At 35.2% G+C, this 23048-nt stretch overlaps 1 protein-coding gene across 4 annotated transcripts; it reads left to right on the top strand.

The window, feature by feature from the left end:
• Positions 1-20862, top strand: RBM45 (RNA binding motif protein 45). Of its 4 annotated transcripts, XR_006505807.1 has the most exons (11): positions 1-419; positions 4015-4137; positions 4527-4653; positions 5562-5684; positions 7596-7772; positions 15207-15336; positions 15536-15629; positions 15908-16071; positions 16994-17194; positions 20411-20492; positions 20611-20862. XR_006505807.1 is itself a non-coding variant. In XM_044669749.1 (10 exons), exons 1-9 carry the CDS (start codon positions 120-122, stop codon positions 17184-17186), a joined length of 1431 nt encoding a protein of 476 aa, XP_044525684.1. In that variant the 5' UTR covers positions 1-119; the 3' UTR covers positions 17187-17194; positions 20611-20862. The 4 variants fall into 4 exon arrangements, 3 of the variants coding, with proteins under 3 accessions (XP_044525684.1, XP_044525686.1, XP_044525687.1); XM_044669749.1 differs by lacking the exon at positions 20411-20492; XM_044669751.1 differs by lacking the exon at positions 20411-20492 and having other exon boundaries at positions 7593-7772; positions 15536-15620.
• The last annotated feature ends 2186 nt before the right edge of the window (positions 20863-23048 follow it).

The following is a 23048-nucleotide window of genomic DNA, read 5'->3' as shown; positions in this document are numbered from 1 at the left end:
CCCGGCAACAGTGGCGGGTGACTACCGTCCGTATCCAGGGTAAGAGGAGAGTAACGGCCACGGCGGGAACCACGGAGATCGAAGGGGACTGGTGGTGTTCAGGCGGCGTTTGGAGCGCCATGGACGAAGCCAGTAGTTGTGGCAGCGGGGGCGGCTTCCGCCCCGGAGTGGACAGCCTGGATGAGCCGCCCAATAGCCGCATCTTCTTGGTGATCAGCAAGTACACTCCGGAGTCGGTATTGAGAGAGCGCTTCTCGCCCTTCGGGGAAATCCAGGACATCTGGGTGGTGCGGGACAAGCACACCAAGGAGTCAAAGGGCATCGCCTTCGTGAAGTTCGCCCGCAGCTCGCAGGCCTGCCGGGCCATGGAGGAGATGCACGGCCAGTGCCTCAGCCCTAGTGACTCCAAGCCCATCAAGGTAACTGACTGAGAGGGAGGAAGGCTGCCCATGAGAGCCCAGACTGTCAGCCCGGGGTGGAACTCAAAGGCGGAACTCTACCCCTACTCCTGCCTGTACCCCTGCCCCTGCCCCTGTCCCTGTCTCTGCCTCTGCTCCTATTCCACCCCCCTTCCTCTGTCCCTGCTCTTGTTCCTGCTCTTGCCTTGTCCTGTCTATGCTCTTGCCTGTGCCCCTGCCGCCGGACCTGCTTTTGCCCCTGCACCTACCCCCTACCCTTGCCCCTGTCTTTTCTTCTGTCCATGCCCCTTCCTCTGTCCTTTCCCTTCTCCTTCCCCTGCTCCTACCTCTGTACTGCCATTATTCCCGCTCCTGCCTGTGTCTCTGCTCCTCCTCCTACTCCCGCCTCTTTCCTTTCCCCTCCTGATGTCCCTGTCCCTGTCCTTGCCTCTGTTTCATCTTCATTCCAACCCAATTTGGCAGGTAACAGTAGTGGACTAGTCCTTCTTATTCAGTTGATGCTTTGTTCAATTTGAGCACTAACCTACCCTATTTCTCTATTGTACAGATGCTAGTCAAATCATTATCCATTTCTTTAGCTTCAAAGTAAGGCAATTTCTTGGCACCTCAAACCCTTCTCACCTTTGGGGGGAGGGGGATTGCAAAACCATTTTCATATTTTCTATTGTTCTGGAATCTTTCAGCTTTTATACTTCTTTCTTCCAAAAAAGGAAGAAGCCAGGGAAACATGATGCTCCATGGATTTAATTGTTATGGCAGCAGAGCAAGTGCCAGGTTACAAAATAGTTCTAAATTATAATCAAGTAGTTATTGTTTAATTAGTGCACAGCAATGGACTTAACTTTGGTCTCATCAGTCACTGATGGACAGGACATGGAACTTTCCTAGTTTCCAGTGTTCTTCCCACAAATTCTTCTTGTGAGAAATTGCAAATGCTGAAATCTACCCTTTACTAACTTTGTAGAGATTTCTGTTATAGGGTCAGTCAAAAAGTATTTAATAAGTGCAACTATGTGTAGAGTATGTACTAAATGCTTTAGATACATAGAAAGACAAAATAATCCATATTCAGAAGTATCTTTCATTCTAATGGAATGATTGAATGATAGACTAGTTAAGTTCTAGATTGAGTTTGTCTCCATGATACCTGGGGAGACTGGAGGTAGAGCTATCTACATACAGTAGATAGAATAGAATATAAAAGTTGTGAAGGAAACTAGAGCACTCTATTTCCCTAGATTTGTCCTTACAGAGAAGCAAGGAAATTAAGAGGTGCAGGGATGATGGGCCTAAGGTCCGGTTCATTCATCTGCTTAGGTCAGCAGTTGAAAATTGTAATCCTAGTACAAATGAGAACAGGAATTCAATAAAATATTTATTGTGCTTATATTATGTACAGTGCATTGTGCTAAATACTGAAGGAGGTACAAAGAAGATTAAAACTTTCCATGTCATTACAGTTTATAATCTAATGATAATAATTGTAACTAACAATTATATAGTGCTTTACAAGCTCATAAGTACTTTGCATATATTTTTCATTTGCTCCTCAAACAATCTAATGAGTTAAATAGTGCAAATGCCCTAGAAATTCCACTAGATATAGAAGCTAAAATTCAGGTTAAATCATTTGGCTAGGTAGAAGGTAGACTTGAGTCTAGGTCTTTTGACTCCAGGTCTAGTGCTTTCCATAAAAGACACCAAGCTGTTTTTCTAGGATAATCATGCTTCTTTGCCAATATCCTTTCTACTTTTCTTGTAAAAGAATTACAAAGAATTGCTTGTAATAATGGTGTTGCAGCTTGCTTATGGTCATCTTGCAGTTTTAGTCATTAAAATCTATTAAGAAATTTGCTAATTTTTTTTGTTTGTTTTGCTGTTTTTATGGGCATAGTTGTTAAATTTGAAATTATGAGCTTACTGGCATTGTTGCTAATCAGTCTAAGCTTAGAAATTTTTAAAATTGACTATTTTGTCAAGTACCACTACAGCTTGATAAACATATATTGTCTTTGACCACTGATCATTTATTTATTTATTTATTTATTTTTATTTTTTTTTATTTTTTAAACCCTTAACTTCTGTGTATTGACTTATAGGTGGAAGAGCGGTAAGGGTAGGCAATGGGGGTCAAGTGACTTGCCCAGGGTCACACAGCTGGGAAGTGTCTGAGGCCGGATTTGAACCTAGGACCTCCCGTCTCTAGGCCTGGCTCTCAGTACACTGAGCTACCCAGCTGCCCCCCTGATCATTTATTTAGTCGAAAATATGCTTAGAAAAAGTGGCAACAGAAGTTCCAGGAGGGATCATATAACTTCAGAAAACTTATGTGGAAATTTGTTATTACATATAATTGTATAAATAGTAAAAAAAAAAAAAAAAGTGGCAATGGAACATAGGCCTCTATAAAGGCTGTTTCCAATGATGATTTTATTTGTTTGTAAAGATTTTCCATCAAGAATTGATTAACCTGGGGGCAGCTGGGTGGGTCAGTGGATTGAGAGCCAGGCCTAGAGACAGGAGGTCCTGGGTTCAAATCTGGCCTCAGACACTTCCCAGCTGTGTGACCCTGGGCAAGTCACTTGACGCCCCCATTGCCTACCCTTACCACTCTTCTGCCTTGGAACCAATACACAGTTTGACTCCAAGATGGAAGGCAAGGGTTATAAAAAATAAATAAAAAAAGAATTGATTAACCTACTGAATTTCTTCTCATTAAATACATATGTCAATACTTCAGAGATCTGTGATTTCATTTATGTGATTACTCTTTTCATTAATACAAGCATAATCCCTTTTTAATCTAACATGATAATACTAATAGTTTATATTTACCATAGTGCTTTAAGGTTTGCAAAACACTTTACAGATAGTTGATCCTCACAATAGTCCTATAAATACTTTACAGGTGAAGAAACAGTCTGAGAGAAGTTTAATGACTTGCCTGTGGTTGTACTAGTAAGTGTTTGAGGAAGAATTTGAACCCAAGTCTTCTTGACTAAGTCTGATCTTTCTATCTACTTATTATATCATACATCCTAAAGGACTGCTGTAGCTGAAAAATTCATCACCCTGCAACCAGGATAGTTAGGAGCCATTCTTTATAGCTTGAGATGGTCATTAAAACACCAATTAGAGAGCCTTTCCAGTAATTTTTTTAAAACTCTTAGCTCCTATCTTAGAATTGATATTAGGTATCATTTCCAAGGCAAAAGAACTTTAGTAAGGGCTAGACAAATAGGGTTAAGTGACTTGCCTAGGGTCACACAGCTAAGAAGTGTCTCTGAGGTCAAATTTGAACCCAGGACTCCTAATTTCTAGGCCTAACTGCCCCCTTTTCTAGTATTTTTAGAATAGTCCTTTTTAGTAGCCATCAGAGCTTGCATTCCAGTGGTACTGCCTTTGGGAATCTAGAGTTAGCAACACACCACAAAGAAACATTAGATTGGGATACTTGTGGATGACATTCTATTTTAATATTTAATTTGTACCATAGAACATTAGTATAAGACGCAACAGGATAATCATAAAAGTACTAGGGTTCTAGAAAAAACCATGGCCTAATTTTTCTTATTTAGCTTCTTCTATTTCTTAGGTTTTCATTGCCCAGGCAAGATCATCAGGGAGTCACCGAGATGTTGAAGATGAAGAACTTACACGAATTTTTGTTATGATACCAAAATCATATACAGAAGAAGATCTAAGGGATAAATTTAAGGTATTGATATTTTTAGTCAGATAGCATCTTAATAAAATTATTTTCCAAAACTTGTTACTTAACATTCCAGAGTAGATGTTAAGAATATTGTAGAAAATAATCTAAAACTTCTTTGCTCCTACCACCTGTAATATATTATTACTAATAATATATTACAAATACTTTTAATAATATATATTATTTCATAGAGTTTCCAAGCACTATATGGCTATAGTAATGAAGTAGTTGTGAATTCTCTTTTCCATATCTGCCCAAGCAATTTGTATGGTTAGATTTCAGTCTCAATTTTCTCTGAAGGCCTTGGCTATTAATTAAATTTTTGGCTATTAGTTAAGTTTTTAGTGTCCATTTTGATTGTAAACAAACTTTTTGTTTTTTAAATCTTATAGGTATATGGAGATATCGAGTATTGCAGCATTATTAAGAATAAAACCACTGGAGAAAGTAAAGGTTTGGGTTATGTAAGATATTTAAAACCATCACAAGCTGCCCAAGCCATAGAAAACTGTGATCGAAGTAAGAATATATTTGGTTAATATTTTTAAAGATATGCTTTTGAAGACCTACCTATATTTGTTTATTTAAGAATTCTCAGGTCTCATTTCACTTGTAATTTGACCTTATCCTAAGCAATTGGGTTTTAGTTGCCTAGACTACTGAGATAGACATTTTTCAGGCCAATCTGATGAAAATTTCCTTTGAAAACAGTTTAAAAGCAACCATTAAGATAGATGAGATGATGAGCATTAACTCATTTTGGAAAGTTTTTATATAGATAAGAAAACAATTCAGGGTTTTGTGGACTTGGTAAAATCAGGTTATTTTATTTCTCTGTATTAGAGACATATCTCTTTCATTTATAAGTAAATTGTATTTGATAATGTCTAGTCCAAAATAGCTCAAAGCCCAAGTAAAAGAATGCTACTCCACCCCCAAACTACATATATGCATACATACATACATATCTATTTATATATAAATAACTATACATAGTTAATTATGTATAGACAAGCACAAATTAGGGTGTTTTGAAGGAAATTGTGGTGTAAACATTAAGGTTCTATGAAAAAGTGAGGTAGTGGTAGTTGTTTCAGATAGTTTAAGAATTAAGTAGTTTAGTGAGAGATAGCATGTAACCTTTTAAATTCTATTTCTAACATTGGTATATACTAAAAAGCAAAGTGATATGATTGATAGAATTTTATGACCTGGAAAATCTGGTTCGGACATTGGCTCTAATATATCCTAGCTTTCCTTTGAATGCTACAGGTAACTCTGTTACTAATAAATTCCAAATAATTTGTTAATTAGGAAAACACACACACACACACACACACACACACACACACACACACACACGTGATGCACTACTGGAACAGATACCATTTATTTGAAACTGAAAATGTATGAGCTATCTTTTTCAGGTTTTAGAGCAATCTTGGCAGAACCTAAAAATAAAGCAGCTGAATCTTCTGAACAAGATTATTATAGTAGTATGAGGCAGGAGGCATTGGGACATGAACATAGAGTAAATATGTTTCCTTTTGGTAAGTAGTTCACTTTTTATAATAATATATGCAATCTTAACCTTTGAAAAAAAATCTCTTACAGTCTGTCCATGGATAAGATGGGCAGGCAGTTATAATCTGCATCTTTGGATGTAATACCCACATTGTAATGAGATCACAGTATTTGAGTGTGTGAACAATTTTCTAAATCTGAATGGTAAATGAAAATTTAAAATAAAGTGGAAAATGTTCTTATAAATCTAACAATCATTAGACATTTCAGTCGATAAGAACAAAAAAAGAGGATTGTATAGGAAGCCAAACTTTTATATACCATTTTTAAAACTGTGTTTAAAACTTAACAAATTAGTAACAAAATTGCCTTGTCTCTAAACTTTTTTCTTCTGCATACTTAAAAATACTTTACCGACTCTATTTCCTTTCTTTTTTTTTTCATATCTGTCATTCCTCTAAATTACCCTCCCTTATAACAAATAAACATAGTTTGAGCACATCATTAGCACACTATATCAGAAAATGTATGTCTCATTCTGCATCTCTAGTTCATCACTTCTTTGACAAGAGGCAAGAGACATAATTCTTCAGTTTTCAAGTCTTTCAAAGTTTTTCTTTAAATGAATGTCATCATCACGTAAATTGTTCCATTTCTGCTCACTTCACCCTTTTACAAGTTGATACAAACCCTTTCAAGTTTCTCTGAACCTTCATTTATTATAACACAATGATATCCCATTATATTCCTATGTCATGATTTATTTGGCCATTCCACAGTTGTTGAACACTCACTTTGTTTCCAGTCCTTTGCTACAACATCACCTCAAAAAAAAAAAAAAAAAAAAAGGTGCTGTTGCAAATATCTTTGTACTATGGGTCCATTCCTTCTGTATTTGATTCTGTTGGGGTATATCTTGCAGGGGTTCAAACAATCTCCACTATACAAGTTAGTTAATCTTTGGGCATAGTTTCAAATTGTTTTCCACAATAGTTGAACAAATTCATAGCTCTACCAGTAATGTAGCAATATCCCATAGCTTCTCCAATAATTGCTATGTTCATTGAAAAGTAAAGTTTTAGAGACAATACTCATAGATGTTTAGGGTAGCTTTTATATTGTAGAACCTATTTTTACCAACGAGACAATCATTCTCATAACCATATATGAGTTACTTAATTGCAAACAATCATTTTCCCACTACACTTCTAGGCTGACTGACTTCTGCTTCTCTCTTACTGGTTCAGACACATCATACTCATATTCCACCTGCTCCTTTACACACTCAGCTTGGTGGACTAAATCAGTTAGTCTTGAACATCTGCTTTATGCATATACTGTCCTTAGATTTAAATCAGAAAAAAATTATTGGAGGTTAGGTAGAAGAGTGGCTAATCCCCACAAGTCTGAGGAACATATTTTCTGAGCTGAAATTCATGGCAGAGTGTAAAGTTTTCTAAGCTATACTTATATATTGCTGTATAAAGTAAATACTTTCTCTGCTTTTATTTCTCTGTGCAATGAGGAACTTTCTGTCTCTTGTTGGTCCCTGCTATTACTGCCAACAAGAGAAAAAACCTAGAGGTGTTCCAAATAATTGAATCACTTTTATATTTATGTTTTAAATACTTTAGTGACTCAAATTTCATTTTAAGACATGTATATTCCATATGATTTCTTTTACATGGGATACTATATTATAGAACTTAACTTCCTACTATATTTTATAAACATAGATGATTATTTAGTTGCTATACAATCAATTTCCCACCATCCTTCTGGGCTAACTTGTGCTCTTCCCCATTTTATATTACCACTTTTATTTAAAAGGTCCTTCATACCAGTTTTATTCACTTATACTTAAAGTGTTAAGCATGTTTTAAATTAATAAGTGTACAGAAATTTGATGACTCACATTTGTTATTTTGTTGGAGAAGAACAGCCAGAATTTCCCTCTTTTGAAAAGAATGATATCCGAGGCCAGGAGACCATCTCCAAACGCTTGTCAGTAGTATCACGGGTTCCTTTCACACAAGAGCAACTCTACAGCATTTTTGATATAGTCCCAGGCTTGGAATATTGTGAAGTTCAACGAGATCCTTATTCTAACTATGGTAAAAATAATTTTTAATTTTCATTCTAAATTAAACTATTATTCTGTATAAAAATAATTTAATATCATTTCTGTAATGTTGTGATCAATTTCTCAGTGATTATATGATAGGATTTGAAGTTTCTCTTGCATTTACTTCTTTTTTTTTTCTTTTTTTAAACCCTTACTTTCTGTCCTAGTAACAACTCTAAGATAGAAAGTCAAGGGCTAGGCAATCTGAGTTAAGTGACTTGCCCATGGTCACACAGCTAAGAAGTGTCTGAGGTCGTATTTGAACCCAAGGCCTCCCAATTCCAGACCTGGCTCACTCTTTCCATCTAGATGTCCTTTGCATTCATTTCTCTAAGTTTTAGTAATGCCATATTGACTTTGATTCCCTATAAAAGAAACTTCTTTATATTGTCATCTATAGTAATCAAACAATCAAGAATTGCACAAATTTTATTACATATAGTAATTTTAAAAAAAGAATTGCATAAACTTTATGAAGCAACTTACTGTTTTTGTGACTACTTAACAAAAAATATTAATGCCTAACTTCTCTATATCCTTACCCAGCTGATGGTAGTCAGGGGAATCCTAGGCCAAATTGTGCTCATCTTAGTTTACAGCTTCTTTCTAACTCTTGCAGCCTTCTCCCTATTTCTCCCACCCTGCCTTTTGTGGCTTTAGATCCCAGTGACTGCCTAGTCTCTTTATTCTCTCCTTTATTCAAAATAGGGAAAGATCTGATAAGTGTTTTGGACTTTTTGAAGGATTATTTTTAATTTGGTTGGAATTAAATCATACTGGGTTATTACTTTAACCGGGTATTTGTACTTGTTTTTCTGGTTGTGGAATAATTTCCTTTAATAAGGAGGAAAGAATACTCACTGTTCTTTTGGTTCTGATGTAACACTGATCTTGTCCTTTTGGGATGACAGGTCAGGTAAGGATGGCCCATGGTCACCTGGTCCACCACTTCCCCCTTACCCATACACAAGCCATCTTTGGGTCTAAGTCTACTGGAGATCTATTGAGAGGAGCTCTTGGAGTTTGTCTATATGTCCTGTCTTCATTGATTTTTTTCCAGGGCCTGAATAGCTTACCATTAAAACAAAAAAAAAGTAGGTTTGTAAATGCTAAGTAACCCCCTCTGCTCTGAGTATAAGTTGGATTACATATTTAGACCTTAACACAACTTTGCTTCTCTTTTCCCTTTTCCCCAAGATTTCCAAATACATATGTTAAGTTTTCTGACATTTTATGTTTTTAATAAGGAAATTATTATTTTACCCCTTTATCATTATATAACAATAACAATAATTACAGTAACAAAGATAACATATTACGGTTTGAAAAATATTTTACAAAAGTATCTCACTTGATTCTCCCTACAATCCTACAAGGTAGGTACTATAAATTATACTATTTCCACTTTACAGATGAGGAAACTGACAATCAGAGATGTTAAGTGACTTGCCCATACCAATAAGTATCGGAGATTGCATTTGAACCCATGTCAGGCCCAGCTCTTTTTCTACCATACAGCATCGCTACTATATCCCAAATGGATCTTTTTTGCTTCCTGTGTTGTTTCTGTCTTTGGTTATGAAGCTTTTGACAAAGTTTACCATTTTAAATATAGCCTCTTCATTAACAGAGCTATTGCCATATATTTTGAATCCTGTTTTAACTAACTTAACAGGACATCAAAATTTCTGTTTTAGGCTTAATGTAAGGAAAAACTTCCTAACAATTAGAACTATCCCAAAATGGAATGGGCTGCTTCAGGAGATAGTGGGTTTCCTCATTGGAGGTCTTCAAGTAAAGGCTGGATGACCACTTGTTAGGTATGTTGTAGATGGAATTTTTTTTCAGCTATGGTGGAACTAGATGGCCATTGGCATCCTTTCTGATTTGAATTTCTTTGAAATGGTGACCAGTTCTGAGATGATAGAAAAGGAAAATAAAAGGATACAACAGAGTATCCTCCTATAGTGTATGGGCAGTCATCTTAGAAAAGATAAAGGAGAAAGGTAACTGTTTACTGGATCTAACCGACCAAAATGCAGCAACTGATTGATGACAGGAAAATGGAGATGAGCTGGAAAGTGATTGTATCATGCTAGAGTTTGTCATAGCCAAGGAGGCAATGCTGGGCATCGTCAGTCATGAACTCTAGACTTCACAAAAGGAGAGTAAAGCTAGATGTTATACCATAGCCAGAGATTCTGAAAAGGAAAGTGATTCAAGACAGATAGAAGACAAAAAACTGTTCATATGATTCTGAGCCAGATAAAGAAAAGAAATTCTAGTTTCACAGGGAACTCTAATGAATTCACATTCAAAAAAGAATGCATACTAAAACTGGAAATAGGTATGTGACCAAATTAAAAAATAAAAGAGTGGTACACACTTCTGGCAGAAAGTGTTAAAAAGGTTAAAGCCCTCTGATGAAAAACAAAAAAAATCTAAGAAAAAAACGAAATTTTTAAAAAATGTATGTAAAGAAAGATATATGGGCCAGGTTGTGTGATGTTAACTATCACTAGATCAGAAAGTGACCCACTCACTAAGTTTCATTAGTTTTCTCATTTGGGGAAAATGATCCTCAGACTAGAAAGAATAGTACAAAAGATGACAGAAGGAATCAAAGCTGAATATAAGCAAGAGAGCATTCAGCAGCCTAAAACTCAAGTCTCCTGACATGGCCAAATTATAACATGAGGTAGTAATAATGGCTAATATTAATGTAGTTCTTTATAATCATGAATCATTTCCCAAGGATTATCCTATTTGATTCTCACCATATCCCTTTAAGGTATGCAATACAAATATTATTTTACAAAGAATGGAACTTTGAAGCCAGGATGCTAAGAAAAAGCACAACCAGCAAATAGCAAGAGTAGGCCTTGAACCCAAACCTTCAAACTGAGTCTTGAACTAACTGCATTGTGCTGCCTCTTTCTGGAAGAACCTGTAGATGGGAGCACTAAATTGCTCTCTTTGTGACCTCTGAGAAACTGTGTAGATCTTAGAAAACATTTGCCATGATTTTCAGAAATTAATAGAAAGGGAATTTTGTAAATCACAAACTAATATGCCTGACATTGTTCTGAAACAGTTCAAGAAGAGATCGTTTAGGAGCAGCTAGGGAAACAGTAACTGCTTTTCTTCTTTTACCAAGCAGTATCATATTTTTACAGGGATACTAGTTGACAGATCAAGAGAATAGTATAGATATTATATCTGAATGTGAGCAAGACATTTGGCAAAAACTTTGTGATATTCTCGTGGACAAGATGATAACATACACTTGGATGTATTAGTAACTGGCTCATTGTGATTGCCCAAAAAGTGTTGATTTGTAGAATAAATATCAACTTGTAATGATGTCTCTTTACCTCCAATTCTTACTTTCCTATAGGGCTCAGTTCTGGTGCTTCCTCCTCCATGAAGCCTTCTCTGGTTTCCCCTCCCTCTCTTTACCAGTTGTATTAATGCTTTGTCCTTCCTCAAATCATTTCATATATACTTATTTATGTCCATGTTGTATCACTCCAGGAGAATGTGGGTGCTTTAAGATTGGAGATTATCTCATTGTTGTCTCTGTATTCACAGCACCTAGCATAGTGCTATGCACATACTAAGTGCCTAATAATTGTTTTTTTAATTAATTGAAAAGTAGATGAGTCAGTACAGTGTAGTTAGTAGAAAGAGCACTGGACTTGAAGACAGACCTAGATTCAAATCCAGCACCGTCACTAGCTGGAGCATGAGAAAGGTTTATCCTGCTAAGCTTCAGGTTCTTCATCTGCAAAGTAGGAATAACATTTGCACTACCAATCTCACATGATTATTGTGAAGAAAGTGCTTTATAAAACAAAGTACTTGAAAATGCCAACTATTAGGTCTGGCTTGCTCACTGTAAGAAAAGAAATGATTTGGGAGGCAGTTAGTAGTTTGAGAACCAGGCCTAGAGAAAGGAGGTCCTACAATCAAATCTGACCTCAGATACTTCTTAGCAGCGTGACCCTGGGAAAGTCACTTAATTCCCATTGTCTATTCCTTACTGCTTTCCTGCCTTGGAATTAATACACAGTATTGATTCTAAGACAGAAGGTAAGAGTTTAAAAAAGAAAAGAAAAGGGGGCAGCTGGGTAGCTCAGTGGAGTGAGAGTCAGGCCTAGAGACGGGAAGTCCTAGGTTCAAACCCGGCCTCAGCCACTTCCCAGCTGTGTGACCCTGGGCAAGTCACTTGACCCCCATTGCCCACCCTTACCAATCTTCCACCTATGAGACAATACACTGAAGTACAAGGGTTTAAAAAAAAAAAAAAGAAAGAAGAAGAAAAAGAAAAGAAAAATGATTTTTATAAAAACCTAACCTTAAGCAAATAAAATATAATTAAAATTTTTTATTTTACAAAAAAAAATTTAACATGTTTCCTTAAAATAGCCAATTCCAAGTATGCTTAAACACAAAAACCTGATTTTACAATTAATTTTTTTAAGAATATAATTTACTGATATTACACAAAGTGATTTATAACCTACCTTGGCTTCCCATTTATTACTTTAAACTTGCCTCATACTAGAACTAATGTTTCCTGTAATTTTTTTCTAAGTTATAAGAAAAAGCCATGCTAAATGAAAAATAAACCAGGCTGAATGAGCATGTGTAAACAGTTTAATTAATAGCATGTGGAAGGATCATCTCTCAAGGTTATGGCAGTTATACATTAGTGTGTCATAATGCTTTCTTCCTAAAACCTACTATAATTTAGTTCTATTGAGTGGTTGATGTTGTGGAAGCTTGGTGGCTTAGTAGATAGAGTGCTGAACTTTGAGTCAGAAAAAGCAGAATTCCAATCGTGCCTTAGATGCTTGATAATGATGTATCTCTGAACAACTTGTTTAACTGCTCTTAGTCTCTGTTTTCTCATTTTTAAAACAGGGATAATAATAGCACTTACCTCAAAGGTTTTTTTGTGAGAATCCAATGAAATATGTATATAAAGTCCTTCAAATCTTAAGAACTAGAAGGGACATGAGAAGCTATTGGGTCTAGTCTTCTCATTTTTGGATGAGAAAACAAACTGATACAGTTTAGGTGATTTGTCCATAGTCACACAACTAGTATGTTTCAGAGGAAGAATTTGAACTCATGTCTTCCTGATACCAAGTCCAGAATTACTTTACAGAACTGCCTTCAAATATAAATTTATGAGGATGACAGTGATAGGGGAGATGGTGTTGCTTGGGTATTGAGTGGTCTTTTTAAAACAAAGTGTAGAAGAAAATTTTGAGAGAGAAGCAAATAAAGAAAGCTCAAAAAGTACTAAATGACATAAAAATTTTTTTCTGAAGGACTAGCATTATCATCTCCCATATTCTCAATACTAAATGTGAAATAATTTTATTTTGAAATCAGGACCCAAGAGAAGAAGGTCCCATAACCATCCTTGAAAACCTAGAGTTGAACTTGTTGAGTTTTTCTTGTCTACCTAGGTTCTAATTCCATGACCGCAAAGTAATTATCTTTGTCCCCTGACCTGCTGCTTGACCCCATATGAGAGGCTTTCTTTCTTTCTGCAAAAAATTAATGGTAGCTTGGTAAGGTTTCATATGCACCACTAAATTAACAAGCAAACAAAAGGTGCATAGAGGGGTCAAATTGGGGTCAAATCTACCTGTTTTTCACTTTTTTCTATTTCTATGTCTTTCTATCAGTCTTGCGCACACTTTGCTTAACACTCTTTCTATCCTTCCAGATTCTTGGGTAGCACAATTTGCTGTTTGTACTTCTCAGCATCCTCCCACCCCAACACAAAAAAACAAATTTTTAGAAAAAGATCCAATGCAGCCATTTGCAAACCTTATTAAATGGTTGAAAATCTTTTAGTTATCATTAAAATATAGTCACATCACTAGAAAATAAATGCCTGTTTTAAAGTGGTTTGGGGAATGGGATATGATTTTTTTTGGTGGGTGGGTGGGGGGGAGGGTTGATATGTTTTATAACTTCCCTAGTTTGGGTTGGGTTTGGATTGTAGACATAGTTTTAAATGATAGACTATTAATTTGGTCATTGAAGGTTGTTTTCTTTGCCATTGAGGACAGATTGAGAGGAAATAGACTTTGGGATGCAGTAAATAGGTATGGATATTATTTGGAGAAAATTCTTAAACAGGACTCTAGGAAGCAAGGTTGAGAAATTTCCTTCCCTAAAAATGTTTAATAAATATCCTTCGGTCTCAGACATAGTCAGTAGTACCTATTAATCTAAATGACTTTTTTTTATAATTCAGAAATGTTTTGATCTGACTTGATCATATTACCTACATCTAAAGATCACTAGGGTTGACTCATTTTACTATTAGCTTTCAAGGTGATTACTTTTTTCTCTCTTTTTTCCGCTTTTTTTTTTATTATAAACCTATCACTGATCAATAAATATGTAAATTTCAGTAAGCAAAGAACAGAAAATAACAGTTTCCAAAACTGAACTTCTCTTCCATATAGTTTTTTTTTTAAGAGTTTTTTTTTTTTTTTTTAACCCTTGTACTTCAGTGTATTGTCTCATAGGTGGAAGATTGGTAAGGGTGGGCAATGGGGGTCAAGTGACTTGCCCAGGGTCACACAGCTGGGAAGTGGCTGAGGCCGGGTTTGAACCTAGGACCTCCTGTCTCTAGGCCTGACTCTCACTCCACTGAGCTACCCAGCTGCCCCCTCTTCCATATAGTTTTAAATGTATATTAAATTTAACAGAATAATATTAAAATTGTCCTATTTGGTTCTCCTTCTGAGCCACCTTCTGCTCTTTTCTGTGTAATTTTCTAAACTCTTACATTGATTTTTTTTCTTTTTTTTTAACATAAACATCACTACCTACCTATTTCCCCCATAATTCTCTCCTCCCCTTTCCAATCAAAATAGAGGAGAGCTACCTTTCTCAAGTTTATTTTTCCTACTTAGTTTTTGTTTTTGTTTTTTTTGTTTTTTTTTTTTTTTTTTTAACCCTTGTACTTTGGTGTATTGTCTCATAGGTGGAAGATTGGTAAGGATGGGCAATGGGGGTCAAGTGACTTGCCCAGGGTCACACAGCTGGGAAGTGGCTGAGGCCGGGTTTGAACCTAGGACCTCCTGTCTCTAGGCCTGGCTCTCACTCCACTGAGCTACCCAGCTGCCCCCCCTACTTAGTTTTTATTCCTTTTCTTCTTAATTAAGGAAAAATACTAAAACTTATTAGTGAAAACTTCATGTAAGCAAACTGGCAGAATTTAGCCATTTGCAATCAAGCTTTCCTTTTGTAAGTGTCAATAAAATGGAAATATTAAATCTATCAGCTCTACCATGATGGATCTGTTCAGCAAGGACAGAAGTTTTTAACAAATACATTTTCCCAAAAATTTTTCATTCAAGTTTTTTGTATATTTTCTACTTTATTAAAGGTCATGGAGTGGTTCAGTATTTTAATGTAGCATCAGCTATATACGCAAAATACAAGCTACATGGATTTCAATACCCTCCTGGAAATCGGATAGGTGTCTCATTCCTTGATGATGGAAGCAATGGAACAGAGTAAGTCGTATCCAATGTATGTCTAAGACAGAGTTTTGGAAGTATACAGTTTACTCAAGCAAAAATAAAAAAATAGATGTGACTTTCAGAGAAAATTAAGTAATAATGCTGCTTACCAATCAATACTGCAATTTCTCTAATAACATTGTGTAACTAAATGTTAAAAGTGGTTTACAAACATCAATCGTTACATCTTCAGCCTCCTTAGAAAAATGGCAACCCAGATGGTCGCTGCACAGCTTGCTTCAATGGTGTGGAATAACCCTGGTCAGCAACAGTTTCTGGCATCTTTGGTAAGTAGCTGTGGTGCCTGTTCTTCTATCTTCACACATCAAGAAACTAAAAGAAAATTATCTTAAAGGTGATTATGAATTAGCATAACATTTATTACTTGTTAAAGAGAGTTAGCAGAGTTGTAACCCCCCCCAAAAAAAATCCAAAGTAGAAAAGGCACTATCAGAAAACAAGGATAATTCTTTAGCAGCATCCCTTTTTTTTACTAAAAATCCTCTCTGACTTCAATCGCAACATTCCAGTTCACTTCATTTTCTCATTATGCACTTCTCAACAGCAATTTGGAGGAAGTTCTGGGTCTCAGCTGCCTCAAATTCAGACAGATATTGTGCTTCCATCATGTAAAAAGAAAGCCCCGCCTGAAACTGCTGTGAAGGAAAGACTTTTTATTGTGTTTAATCCTCATCCCTTGCCCTTGGACATATTGGAGGATATATTCTGGTAAGATTTCAATCCCACAGGGTCATGCTCTATAATAAATTAGGATTAAACATGGAAATTTAAGTAAGCTCCCTCACAGTCTTGAAAATTCCCCATTACATCAATATATCAAATATAGTTATTTCTTCTAAGATCTTTTCCCTATGCTATCTCTCAGAAACCTCTGCTTTTTTTTTTACTCTTCCCTTCCTATGTCTTGATCATTTTCTTTTCTCGTATATCCCTAAAGAATTAACTTTTCTTTTGTTTCTAAGTTGTTTATAGAGTGGTCTTATAAAATTGCTAGGTGCTGGAAATAAATTGACCAGTACTTTGACCTTGGGTGCTCCTGTTTTGTTTTTCTGGTGTGGTAACTTGTATTATTGAGTATGTTTAATTAAATGTATAATTATCATGTATAATTAATTTAACAGGTGTTTATTGAGCACTTCCTGTGCTAAGTGCAGTGACGGGCACTTGGAGGATACAAAAGAAGCTTGTAAAGCCGTCCCTGCCCTTAAGGAGCTTACAGTCTCACTGGGAAAACCAGACAAAATCATGCTAACTCTATGAGATATGCTAAATTAGATGCTAAAAGAAGACAAAATCATGCTAACTATGAGATATGCTAAATTAGATGCTAAAAGAAGACTGATTCCTGTGCTTTCACAACCTTTGATACACAGAGAAATTTTCAAGGGACTCTTTTGAGGTCCTTTGGCAATTGTGTGGGTCTTTGGTATTTAATCCTTTCTTTTCTTTTCAGCTGCCATTAATAATGAATTATGATATATAAGAAGTTGGTAAGGAGCCATACAAAAGATCAGATTGCTGGAATGTCACAAAAGTATTTTAATATACATTTAAATCGATTAGAGTTATCATAGATTCCTTTGCAACAGCTTGATTTCCATTTCACTTAAAATAGCTTATTTTGTTTCAGTCGTTTTGGGAATCTGATTGAAGTCTACCTTGTATCAGGAAAAAATGTGGGGTATGCCAAGTATGCAGATAGAACAAGTGCTAATGATGCCATAGCTACTTTACATGGAAAAATTTTGAATGGCGTCAGGCTTAAAGTTATGTTGGCAGATTCACCCAGAGAAGAATCTAACAAAAGGCAAAGAACGTATTGATCATAGAGGTAAGTACTTTGTATTCTGTGACTAAACACCAACTAAATAGTATAGCAAAAACAATGTGCTAGCACTTTATCTATGAAGTTTGTTTTTAGGGATTTAGAAGTTGGCGGTAAAAAACAAACAAACAAACAAACAAAAAACCAACACTTCAGGCTGAAATTTGGCTGGTAAAGCCACAGCCCAGGTTAATAATCTTGACAATACATTTTCCATAAATAAAACTTTTTTAAAAATCGTTTTTAAAAATATTCTGGCTTGATTGCTTTTGCCCTTCTGTAACTCAAAAACAAATTCAATCTAGAAAATTAGAATTAAGTAAATTGTTTTATTTGTGTATTTTTTAATAAAAAAAACCTCTTGCCATTAAAACTTGACCTTTTTCTTTTGTGCTTGCATAAACTTTTAAGTTTCTGAAAAAATTAGCGCATAGAATTTGTGTCCTTGGTTATTAAGTGAGACATTACAATAGTTCTTTTGAAACAATTTGTTTCTCGTTCATGAAAACCTAGAAATAAAACTGGGTAATAGTGTTTTGGAACAATTGAGTTCTTTCCCCACTGGTACCAAAATGAATGTGGGTATGTATGTGATCATAGGTGTATACCTTCATCTTTTAAAACTGCCTATGTGCCTGCTCCTCTGAAAGGCAATCAAGAAAACTGCAATGCTATCAACTGTCTTCAGTAGGTGTAAAAGGTTCTTAAATGGCATATTTAAGACAAAAATTGCCCTGACAATTTACCAAAAGGTATTTTTCTATAATATTATATGTTCCAGAAGGGGAAATTTGAGTTTTATTCATAGTGCACTGTTATTTTTGTCCATTAGGATATTTAATTTTTAATTTCATTGTATGTGAATGGTAGTATCTCTAACATTCCAGAATGTTTGCAGGATTGGGGATTTTAAGACACGTCTTTAACATCTTGGCTTTTTTGTCATTATTGTTGTTGTTACCCAAACCATAGACTTTATAGGTAGGCTGAGAATTCACTGTCCTCACAACCCATACAGAGACTATTATCACCACTCCATCCCCCACCATGTCCTTTGGCCACTGGTGCAATAGCAGCATTATTATTTTTCTTCATACTTATTTCTAAGACAGTAGGGCAAGGGCTAAGCAAATAGGGTTAAGTGACTTGCCCAGGGTCCTATATAGTTCAGAAGTGTCTGAGGCCAGATTTGAACCTAGGTCCTCCTAACTCTAGGCTGGGCACAACATCTACTGTGCCACCTCACTGTCCCTAATAGGAGCATCATAAAAAGTACTTTGAATCCAATTTGAAGTCGCTAATTTGAAATGAGGTACTTCACACTACTTTTTATTTATAACTGATTATGAGAAAAAGGGATTCTAAGCTGTTCTAGCTAGGTCCAAATTTGAGATATGTTCTATTTTGATCCACGTAATTATTATAAAAATGTAAAATTAGCAAATTGAGCAGTGTCCATTATGACCAGTCACCTTTATTTCAGGACTGTTTTACATTTTACCCAGTGACAGAGATTAGAGACAATATGTTATAGCAATGTTTTAACATTTTTGTCTTTTGAGACCTTAAATGTTAGGTGAAAATGAATTGTTTAAATGATGTTAGTCCTACATTTTTACAGTAAAAATATTCTCAAAATACCACTCCATTATTATTATTATTTTTTAAAACCCTTACTTTCCACCTTAGAATCAATACTATGTATTGGTTCCAAGGCAAAAGAGTGGTAAGGGCTAGGCAATGGGGGTGAAGTGACTTGCCCAGGGTCACACAGACCTCTAATCTCTGGGCGTGGCTCTCAATCCATTGTGCTACCCAGCTGCCCCTTTCAGTATTATTTTTAAGAACTAAATATCAAGGACAGTTATTTTTAAATTTGTTATAACTTATAATTTCTTATTTTTATGATATATAAAATGTGTTGCCTTTAATCATAAATTTTTAATAGGTATAAAATAGTTGATTTCTATTTTTGTCTAAATACCTTTTGACTTAAAAAAGTTAGAATATTAAAAAAAACTAACTTCATAGTTTAAAAGGTAGAGATTTTTTAAATCTCTATATAAAAAGAATAAAATTTGATATAGCTGTGAATTAATTTGTTTTTGAATCTTGTCTATGGCTCAGTTTTTCCCCTATTGTTTTTCTTGCTCAAGGAGAATGGAGTCAACTGAAACTCCATCTCATCCAGGAGCTAATGAACAAAGAGTAATATAAAGTACAAGTGATCAGAAGAGTCAATTACTAAGGTGTACAGTTGCTAAAGATGTAATAACACACCTTTTTGCTTGGTGGCCAAGCTCTGCCTAGAGTTATAAGCTTCTGATGCTGTTTTCTGCTCTTAGGTTACATTAGAAAGATTTTACATCCTTCAAGATGAGTGGCCATAAAGCCTAAGCTTTTAGCTTTCCTCATTATTGAAGTATTGCACATATCCAACGCAAGGACAGAGTGGTTTAGGGATTGATTGAAATTGTGGTAATATGAATGGGAAAATTTTGGCTGTGATTTATTCTTTTTTTTTTTTTTAAGTTTCTAGTTACTGCATATAGCCTAGCTTCATCAGCTAAAAGGTAATTCTTATAACCTTTTACCTGCTGGGCTCTTCTCCATGGTCATCTCAAAGGAAATTTTACCCTTTGTGGGCACACGAAAGATTTCATCCTAATTAGAAGTACAATAAAATTGTATGAAACCATTCCTCAATTCTCTTAAAGTGTTTTTGTTTCCTTTCTTAATGTAAAAGGGGGCACAGACATAAGTAATTCTGTAAAGATTGGTTCATCTTTATAGGACATCTTTAGCATTAAGTAAGTTATAGTAAGGGAGTAGGAGCAAGATTATCCTTTATTCCACATCTGGTTTATTAATTAAAAAACAAAACAAAACAAAACACTAAAATCAATTGGATCCCTTTTAAGGGGAAAAGGACCCCTTACACAAAAGCCATCTTCTCTTTGCTACAGGAAAATGGAGCAGTCATGTCAGTATTTGGATGGAAATTAAAGTTTTCTTAGAGCGTTTTTCACTTAGAAATGTGAAACAGCTCTTTTATTTTTTCTTTGGAAATAATGAACGAAGGGTTTGTAAAACTTTTGTTGGGCATTCAGAATTTCTTTCTACTTCAAATACAATGAAAGATTTATTTTTCTTTTGAACCTGACCATTTAAAATAATACTGAACTTTTGATTCTGTAGTAATCCACAGCCTTTTCCCTTCAGAAATTCAGTACCCTGCTCTTGTTTATTACCTTTCTGACCTCTCCCTTTGGCTTCACTTGTTTGGGTTCCATCTAGTTTTCAGGTAAGCAGATAAACAGATCTGTTAAAATACAGTTAAGGTAATAATAGGAATACTAAATAAATGAGCTGTTTGCCTTTCAGGTGATGATTTTCATACTTGTGTTGTGTTCTTTCTACAGAACAGATACTAAATAATGACATAACCCTCAGCTGACTGACTGAAAAATGTGACTGGACGCACTCCCTGTGGACAGTTGACAGCTTTTTTTGTATAATTTGCTAGTTTGTGCACAACATTGTCTTGTTGGGGGGAGTAGGGTTTGCAGACATGTATTTTAAATACCCATTAATGCTAAAAGTAATACAGTAGTTGTTTGAGAAATGTGTTTTGTTATGTTTAGAAGAAATAAAGTTTTCTTTGTTTCATTAAATCATGCCTTATTAATGTGGGAATTATAATGAATGAAGAAAATAAAGATGACAGTATTTAGGGTTTTGCCAGAATAATGACTCATCCTGTGGCTACAGAAAAATAGTTACCTGCTCAAGGTCTTTAAACCAACTTGGAGGACAGGAACCTAAAATAGGTATCAATAGATATAGCTCTACATTCAATTTTTAAGACCTTTCCAGAATTTGTTACTATTTATATGAAGTTATTTTGTTTATACACTAGCTGAACCAAAAGTGAAATAATCAAGTTGCATATAGGTTGAAATAAATGAGTTGGGAGTGGGGGGATAATTTTTTATGATTACAGCAAAAATACTTTGCAGCTTTACTTGTTAGTCATTTCCAAACTTTTCATCCCTAAAGGAGGAAAAACCTTTAAGGAAGATTAATTTTAAATAAATTTAAGGAATTTTAAACATTTAATTTGTAACTATTTAAGTTTTGCTTAAACACAGATGTAAATAAATGGACTGGATGGTTCAGATACAACCTAACTGTACCACTTTAAATCACCTGACCTCCAAACATGTATTTTATCCCTTAAAATAATTATAGAATCTAGGAAATTTTGATACCGTAAGTTACTAAGGAAGCATAACAAATTGTAACACCCACTTTATTGAACTAAATGGACTAATAGACCAAACATTTTAGTAAAACTTGATTCCATACTAAACAGGATTGGGTAACTGAGTTGATCCATAGTAGATAGATAGATCATTGCTGAGCTTGGAGTAAGGAAAACCTGTGCTCAAATCCAAGATCTAACATAACTGTGTGTGAGGTCATGGTCCAGTCATTTATCCTCTGTCAGTCTCAGATTCCTCATCTATAAGACCGAAGGTAATAATTTTAGTTCCTACCTCAGTGGGTTTCAGTGCCCAAGGGAGATAATGTATCTGAAACACTTTGCAAACTTTGAAAGTACTATAGAAATGCTTATCATATATCATACATTTTTTAAAAACCAACTTGTGCCCCTCACAAATAGAAATTTTCCATCAGATTTACATAAAGGCTAAGAAATCCCCATATATTGGGAAATATTTGGAGTTAAGGTTATATTACAGGGTTAAAAATGTCAGCAAGACTTTTCTTAGATACACCTGTGTGAGTGGACTGGACTGCTTTTCAGAATTTATTTTTTTTTTTTAAATCTAATTCATTAAGGAGCATAAGTGTCACTTAATCACCTCTTTACATTTCATAAGCAAGCCCTGAACTAAATAGGATTACTGAAATGCTTAATCATTGAACATAATGAAGAAGAATAAAAAATCTTTTGTAAGATCATCATTTTAGCTAGAAATGTTTAAAGAAAAAAATATACTCATCTTTCAAGGCTTGTCTTTTTCATACTCCCTTAACCAGTTTTGGGTTAGGTAGATAAGATACTTTATTGTGTACCAAGCTGGTTACAAGAACCCATAGCCAAAGGGATTGGAAGACCACTTGAATGTATATTTTTCACACACCTGATCTTGTCTTTACTGTATTTTGTTGCATTTCATAATAACTGCATTGAATTCTCCTTAGTTTTGTCAGAGGAATACAAGCTTTGCTGTGATAGGTTCTACCAGGCTAGAAAGGTTCTAAGTGAAGTCCAAGTGATAACTGAGTTTACTGTCCAAAAGCCTCTCATTCTGAATGGAGGGGATAATCACCCACCAGTAAGTTGTTCACTTGAATGAATAAAAGAAAAATTCTAGGAAATCCAGAGTCCAGTGCTCTTTACTATGCCACATTGCCTCTAATTATGTCATTTCTTCTTATAAATTGACAAATATCCAAATATTTTAGGACATCCTACCTACCTTTGGTTTTTATTAAAGTGCATATGTGATGCTTTATATACATAAAAGTTGAATTAATATATATGTGATCATTGCTTGGAAAGCTTTCTTAGAAGCAAGAAACTTTCCATGGAAGGTGTCTATTCAAAAGAATTACTTGCATTTTCTTTTAATCACTGTAAGATTTTTTTTAACTCTTACCTTCCATCTTAGAATTGATCTAAATATCGGTTCCAACGCAAAAGAGCAGTAAGGGCTAGGCAATTGAGGTTAAATGACTTGCCCAGGGTCACGCGGGAAGTGGCTGAGGTCAGATTTGAACCCAGAATTTCCCATTTTAAGGCCTTGCTCTCAATTCACTAAGCCACTAT

Source organism: Gracilinanus agilis, chromosome 3 (genome assembly GCF_016433145.1).
Source record: "Gracilinanus agilis isolate LMUSP501 chromosome 3, AgileGrace, whole genome shotgun sequence".
Taxonomy (NCBI): domain Eukaryota; kingdom Metazoa; phylum Chordata; class Mammalia; order Didelphimorphia; family Didelphidae; genus Gracilinanus; species Gracilinanus agilis.
Note: the sequence above shows the minus strand (reverse complement) of the source record. Positions and strands in the feature narration are given on the sequence as shown.

What these genes read in the sequence shown, in the direction of transcription:
- RBM45 (XM_044669749.1), top strand. Translation starts at nt 120, where the DNA reads ATGGACGAAGCCAGTAGTTGTGGCAGCGGGGGCGGCTTCCGCCCCGGA. An exon ending in AGATCCTTATTCTAACTATG is followed by an intron (nt 7,773 to 15,206) that starts GTAAAAATAATT and finishes ACTTTATTAAAG; the next exon opens with GTCATGGAGTGGTTCAGTAT. An exon ending in ATATTGGAGGATATATTCTG is followed by an intron (nt 16,072 to 16,993) that starts GTAAGATTTCAA and finishes ATTTTGTTTCAG; the next exon opens with TCGTTTTGGGAATCTGATTG.